Source organism: Entamoeba invadens (genome assembly GCF_000330505.1).
Source record: "Entamoeba invadens IP1 unplaced genomic scaffold scaff_1105074726215, whole genome shotgun sequence".
NCBI classification, from domain to species: domain Eukaryota; phylum Evosea; order Mastigamoebida; family Endamoebidae; genus Entamoeba; species Entamoeba invadens.
This window is the reverse complement of record NW_004440347.1, coordinates 303,133-310,921: the sequence shown is the minus strand read 5'-3', so window position 1 is coordinate 310,921 and position 7,789 is coordinate 303,133. Positions and strand designations below refer to the sequence as shown.

At 25.8% G+C, this 7,789-nt stretch overlaps 1 protein-coding gene across 1 annotated transcript; it reads right to left on the bottom strand.

Annotated features, from left to right (window-relative positions):
- Positions 1-357: 357 nt before the first annotated feature.
- EIN_455840 (hypothetical protein) lies at positions 358-1,628 on the bottom strand (the record flags this gene model as incomplete). Its single annotated transcript, XM_004256447.1, has 2 exons — positions 358-1,190; positions 1,307-1,628. The coding sequence occupies 2 exons, from the start codon at positions 1,626-1,628 to the stop codon at positions 358-360; spliced, it is 1,155 nt and encodes a 384-aa protein (XP_004256495.1).
- Between the last annotated feature and the right edge of the window lie 6,161 nt (positions 1,629-7,789).

Below are 7,789 nucleotides of genomic sequence, written 5' to 3'. Positions count from 1 at the left end.
AAAAGTTTTATTTAACCCTACAAGATTTTTTTCTATGTGTCTTTGATATATTATTATGTAATAAAACAAATTTGCGGTCGTGAGATACAGTAAAACCTCCAAAAGGCGGGATTTACGAAAAGAAGTTTCTCTCAAGAGTCCACAATTCAAACCATAACCAAAAATAGAGTTCTTTATGAGCTGTTTTTGAGGTTTGATTGGCTAAAAGTGCCGGCTCTTAACAGAACAAAAATTATTATTCATCCTCCCACTTTTGGGAGGTTTGACTGTATTAATTTGTGTCATAATTTTACTTTTATTCATTCTCAATTTTTATTATTTATATTGAAGGTTGATTAAATTAATTAACCAAATTAATTACTCATTATTCGTTGTTAACTCACGATGAACTGTAGTGTTAAGTGAAAAACAATTTTCACCAATTAACACCACACTTGATGGTATTGTAATACTACTTAAACTATCACAATCGAAGAAACATTTATCACCAATTGATGTCAAGTCTAATGACAATGTAACAGTTTTCAGGCTGCTACACCCATTAAAACAATAACCACCAATTGATATTACACTTGATGGTATCATAATATTATTCAATGCGATACATCCACCAAAACAACTAACACCAATTGTTTTAACACTTGGTGGTATTGTAACACCAACTAGACTTTTGCATATGTAAAAACTACCATCACCAATTGATGTCACACTCGATGGTATCGTTACACTGCTTAGGCTGCAACATCCGCCGAAACAATTTTCGCCAATTGATTTTACACATGATGATATAGTAACACCTTTCAAACTGCTACACCCATTGAAACACCAATTACCAATTGATGTAACACTTGATGGTATTATAATACTGCTTAGACTTGTGCATTCACTAAAACAACCAACGCCAATAGTTTTAACATTTGCTGGAATAATTACTCTGCTCAAACTGCTGCACTCATTAAAACAGTCATCACCTATTGCTGTAATGTCTGTTGAAAGTACCACATTGCTGAGACTGGTGCATTCATTAAAACAATAATTATTAATAAATGTCACACTCTGACCAATTGTTACATCTCTTAGATTGTCGCATCCACTGAAACAATATTCACCGATTGATGTTATATTTGATGGTATTGTCACGTTGCAAAGACTGTTGCATTCACTAAAACAACACTCACCAATTGATGTCACTATTAATGGTATGTTATTTCCATACTTCATTCTGTTAGTTTTCGTGTAAATTGCCTTTTTAAACTTGATGTTGGGATTACTATTTTTGTCAACAGTTTCAAAATCAACATAAAACCACACATTGATTTGATAGAATCTTTTTTTAAAACGCTTTTTCTATTTTTATTAATATTTTCATAGATTTCAGTGTTTTCATTAAATCGAGAATTGATAATAAACCCATTTCCAAAATTTTCATCATTTTTGTTCCACAAATTAAGTGTCTCGATGTTAAAAAAGTGGCCTATTGTTTTATGATTTAACGGAATCGGATTTAAATGAAACTTCCCCATATTGTTGAGATATTTTTTGCATACAAACTCTATGTTAATAAAGTCTTCAACTGTTTTAAAATACATTGAAACTATCATGGCGTGATAACCAGATAGCGTTGACATTAAAATTGTTAGTAATTTTGTTGTTTAAATAATTCAAAGTGATTAATCTTTACTTATTTTATTTTTATTGTATTATTAAATATTGTGTAATTTCAAGTAATTAACCCAGAAACACTGAAGGTGTTAGAATTTAATACATGGTTAGACATGAAAACATTTTAATCATTTTTTAATTACAATTTTACAAAAAAATTAAATTAGATAAAGTTTTTATCTAACCACTCTAAATCACTTTTTGAATTATATCCATCAATTGTTTATAATTTATTATACTAAAAATGTAAAATAATTATTAAAAACCCGAGACACTAAGCACCATTTTATACTCTGTAGCCTTTGTGTTTTTTAAACATATTTAAAGCACTTTTGCCTAAAGTGTATTTATCTTTACCAACCGTTTTCTTGAAGTTAATAATCTAAATTTGTAAGCGTTTATGTAAAATCATAAATATTTTCAAGATATAAAATATATCTTTCACTTTCTGATTGTTATTTTTTCAAAATAAAAAATAAAATTATAATTACAAAAGAAAAATACAACTATTTATTATTTCAAGTGGATATTGGTCATCATCGACTTTGTCTCGACCAAAAAGATCTTAAGTTCTTTTGGGTCGAATTAATTATATTTTCGATAATAGGCATTTTACTTACCTCTTTGTAAAAAAAAACTAGAGTCGATTTGTAAACGTTTTACACTTCCCAAACGTTGTTTATTAAGTGTTATATTATTAGAACCATAGAAAGTTCCCACAACAAACGAAACTATCGGCAAAAAAACAATAATAATTACAATTTAAAACTTATTTTTTTAGCAATTCACTTTTTAAAACAATTCCAAAGAATAAAAAAAGAAAAATAATTAAATTAAAGCAGCTTTGAAACTAAAAAACATCAATCATAATAATCCCACATTTTGTTAATTTTTAACTCTATTATTTATCTTCATTTTATTTACAAAAACAGAATAATTTGTTCAGAAAAAAAATAAAAACAAAAAACCGGATGAGTAAACACAATTAAAATAATTAACGCATTTCAACACAAGTATAGTGGGTCCATAAAGTGGTTAAAATCCATAAACACATTAAAAAATTGGTATAACTTCCAGAACAAAATGAAATAAAAAGATTAAATAAAAAGAAAAGTTGATGAAAAAAACTTGGAAAATTGATATTTTATTTTAAAATTTATGAAGAAAAGAACTTATTAGAAAACAAAAAAAACATTTAATAGTTCGCTCAAATAATATATAGATTTGAATTTAAACAATTTATGAAACTAATTAAAGCATAGAATGGTCTTTCGTTAGTTTCATTTTATATAAAGTTATAATAAAAAATAATGTGTAAATTTGAACATTTTTCTATTTATATAAATCAAATAAAAAACGAATTTAATAAAAGACTTGCATGGATATGTTCGAAAAATTGTTATTATTCTTATTAAATTCTTTTATGGGAATATTTGTTCAATTTAATAAACAAAATATATCAAAATTTAATACATTTTATTATAATAATATGATTCATTTTGAAAATAAAAACCGAAAAATCTTATTGGAAAAACATCTTATTGGAAATAAGATGTTCGAAAACAAAAATAATACAGAACTTATACTTGTATGAATGGTTTATTATAATTAAACATTTTAATGAGTTATTAACACTGTACTATTATTATTAAATCAGAATTTAAACAAATTAATTTTAATAATTTTTTATTTAGAATTACATTTATATTATAACTAACAACTTATCGAGAAACGATCCAAACCAAACCCACATTAAGAACAAATCAATTACACCATTGAAATGTTGTTAACTTTTGAATTGATTAATTATTTGAAACATAAATTATGGGTTTAATTTATTATTTAATAGTAAACATTAATATATTATAACTTGATGAACAATATTTGATAATTATTAGACTTTAAAACAAAACAAACAAAAACACACAACAACACAACAATAACCAAAAACAAACAAAAATAAAACACAATTTATTAAAAATGTAAAGTTTATAGAATAAAACACAAATAGTAGTCAATTACATTATATAAAATGTTGTCTAAATTGAATACAACATGCCAAATAAATGTTAATTTCAGTTGACACTACCAACGTTAAATCTTTAATTGTTTCATTTTTGTTTTTTCAAGTACTTTTTTAAAGCTACAATGACTTGAAGCCATCAAATACCGCACTCTTAATTGATATCAAGAAGTCAGTTTCTTCATTCGCTTGAACAATTTTTATATTCAGTGTTGTTGAAAATGGAAATTATTTTTATTTGTTATGTTCTGAGTCTCTTGTTCGCTTTTTGATTGATATATTATTATCATGTTTATTATTTTATTTTAATAAATTTATTAATATTTATAATAAATGAGCAATGATATTTTATTTGTTTTTTTTTGAAATTTCTCTCAACCATTGTGACTATTCAATATATTTTTGTTGATCAAGTGATTAGCACAAAATGATGTTTTAAAATGTTTTGTGATAATAATTAAGTTATTGTTATTATTTATTTTTCATATAAAACCAATCTTTAAGTTGTAGTCAGTCGGGGCTATATATTCAAGTGTAAGATATTTACCATCCTCGGAAAAATGAACAATCCTCATGAATCCCTTTATTTATAGTAATTATTATTCTTATGAACAAGTCAATTAATCAAAATTTATTCTTTTGTATTATTAGAGTTTTAATATGACAATTGCAAAATAGTGGTATTGTAAGTAATACTTTAACAAGAGAATTCTCTTGTTTTGGTTAAAATATGATTATGAAAGCAACATAAACAAAGTTTTCTAAACATCATTTTTTTATTTTGATAATTAAATAAATTAAAATACTTATAAAATATTATTATTTTATTATAATACAATAAATAATTATTAACATTGTTTTATTATTTTTAATTGTTAAATTTTTAAAAAGTTGATCATGTTTTTGATAATCTGTGTATCTCCAATGTGTGACATTTTTGAATATAAAAATGTATCGCCGACTTGTTCATGTATGCTAATGATATCAGAATAATATTGTATATTTTGAATAAAACGTGAAGTTGTTTTTTAAACATTTCAACATAGATATGTTTTGATTGAAAACTATAAATTAGTAATATGGTCGCAAAATTTGAGATTCAAAACACACAAATTATAAAAGTAATGTCGTGCACTTTAGTTATATCATTATCCATTGTGGTGTATTGGAGTTACAATTGTTATTTTTTAAATTCAAACATAAACATTTTTATAAAAAATTAGATATGTTTTTCTTTTTTTAAAGATGAAACTAAACCTTTAGAATTTGTTTTAATTATTTATAGACATAACAAACGCTATTAACATAATATATAGTTTCTATTAAAAATATAGTTTAAACATAATATAATAAATTATTATTTATAGTTCTAAAAATTCAAACAAAAAAATGGCAAAGTTAAGTATTATGTTTTTAGTTTAATAATTCGGGTTTAGATAAAATTATTGAAGGCTTGAAATACCGAACAAAAATTTGCATTTTTAAATAATTCAAGAAAAGTTACAAACCATTTTAGCCAAAAGAAATAAAAAGGAAGTAAATGAATAAATTATAACAAAAAATAATCAAATAATCAAATAAAAAATGATAAAAAAGTATAAAATGGAAAAAAAGAGAAGTTTTTAGATTTGTGGTGCGACTTTTTCTCCAAGTGCGACTATTTCGCCTTACTTTATTATTGATTTTCTTTTTCATAACACAATTTTTTTGGTTTAGTAAAAAAGTGAGCAAAACAAAATGTCGATTATCTGATAACAAAATATTGAGGGGAAAATGATATTTGTTTTAAAACTAAAATTAAATATAACAACTAAATCAATGAAGTGAATAATGGTAGTGTTGTAAAAATAGAATAGTAAAGCCAAAAATACAGAACATTGATCGTTTTTTAAAGGCTAAATATGGATTGATCGAAAAGCTTGTTATAAAAAGGAGTTTAGATGTAATTATATGTTCAAAATGATGATAATTAAAAAACAAAAAAGAGTGAAAAAAATTACAACAGCTCTTAATGAAGAGATCCAACAACAATTTAACAAGCACTAGACGGCTTCCTGATTGTTTGATCAGCCATAAATAGAGGAAAAGATACTTTCAGAAATGACTAAACACAAGAACTCTGAAGATGAATAAAGATGTTCTTTTTCATGGCAAAACTACATTTCTCTCTGTTAACCAAGTTTGTTACATTGCAATAGTATTATAACAGCTAACATACAGCAGTACTTGTCTAATATCAGAACTTCACCGTTTTCAATACACATTATTGTCCAACATATTTTTACTTTGTTTTTATGTTTAAAGTTTTTAAACCATCCTTTTATTGTGAAAAGTTAACCTACAAAAAAATACAAACCAAACCATTAATTTTACAATAACTTGGTGAAAAACAGCGTTTTGAAAAGAATTATTAGTTTAAAGTGACATTTTTAAGATTTAGAACATTACCAGATTTGAAATTTTGCCCCCAAAAATAGAGTTGACTTTTTGTGTTATTTATAGTTTATTCTGAAACAGTTTAGAAGAACTCAACTTTTGGTATTATTTTTATAATAAAAAAGTTATAAATTATTAAATATTAAATTTAATAGAAAAACGATTAAAATGAGGTTTCAATTTGAAGAAAAACTGAATTTCTTCAATAATTTAAGAGCAACTTGGGCAACTAGTTATCGAGTGTGACTTTTTCAACGTGGTTATAACACAAACTTGCGCTTTCTAGTCTCTGTTTTAAGGTCAAGGCTTTGGACAAGTTTGGGGAATACCGTTTCCATTAAAGGGTTTACTTTTATCTAGTGCTTCAAAATAGAAAACACTGATTCACAACACATGATGTCCGAACAACACATACGAATACACAAACAATGTGTTTTATTAACAGGAAGTCATCCCAGTTGGCGATTAAGTCAAACAGATCAAGTGAAACATCGCATGGTATTGTTTTGTCAAGAAATTCGGCCTTTTTTCTTCAGCTTGTTTTTTTCAACAAGAGAGTTTAATTTCCTCTTTTTTCTCTTTCATTAAAATAACTAAACTTTTAAGTTCTTGCTCCAAATTCCCTAAGTGTATAAATTTGGGGTATTCATCCAAACAACTAGGATCAAGAAACTTGACAAAGAGTTGTGGGATTTCAATTAGTGACATTACCTCGGCAAGAATGTCATCTGAAGTTTCTTTCAAACCGGTAACCAGGTTAAACCTGTCAGTCATGTCGCTCAAGAAGGGTTCAGAAAAATGTGTTGACTTTCTCAGCAACTGTTTTACTTTGAAAAAGAAAAGTCAATTCATATGAAAAGGAGTAGTCAAATGTGTGAAGCATGCGCACTCACTCCAGTATGGTCATTTGCATCACAACAACTCTCTTGCGAATAACGAGGATGTTTGAGAACGTTCATTGGAAACTTTCGCAAGCATTTTTGAGGAGTTTAAGAACATCTAAAAGAAACACCATAAAGCAATAGGTTTTTTCTGTCACTTTAAAAATTTTGGGATTTTCTCCAAACCATTTTAGCTCAACATTTTTTATTGTCTCCAGTTTTTCATATTCTTTTTTGACGCAGGACAAAAACAATTTTTTTATTTTTATTAAAAAATTTTTGCACCAAATTACCATTAGTTTTAATGATAAAAACTATATTTACGTAGTAAATCCATCTTGTTTTACAAATGGAAGGTAATTTGTTTTTTTGTCTCGGTTTCTTTTTTAGTAAAAATGACCCATTTAGCAGCAGTGTTGTTTGATGAAAACCAACACAAAAACTTTAACAAAAAACTGGCCTCTCACCATTAACCAAATCTTTTTTTCAGACATATTCAGTCTATGGCAGTTACAATAAACATTAAAATCATTAAATCTTGTATTTGTTTTCAGTTCTTTTTTCGATTACTATCATTTTAAACTTTTTGCGTACACCATTAAAACGTCCGGTGTTGACCGCAGCTCCATTAAATGATATAAAATAACATTTTTCTATGTTTTTGGAAAAAACAAAAAATTTGTCTTTTATCCAGAAGCTTATGAAGTCGCTTGTTGTTTTATCATCAACAATTGTGAATTGACATGTTATTTGCTTTATTTAAAAATCAGGGAAAATAATGAAGAAT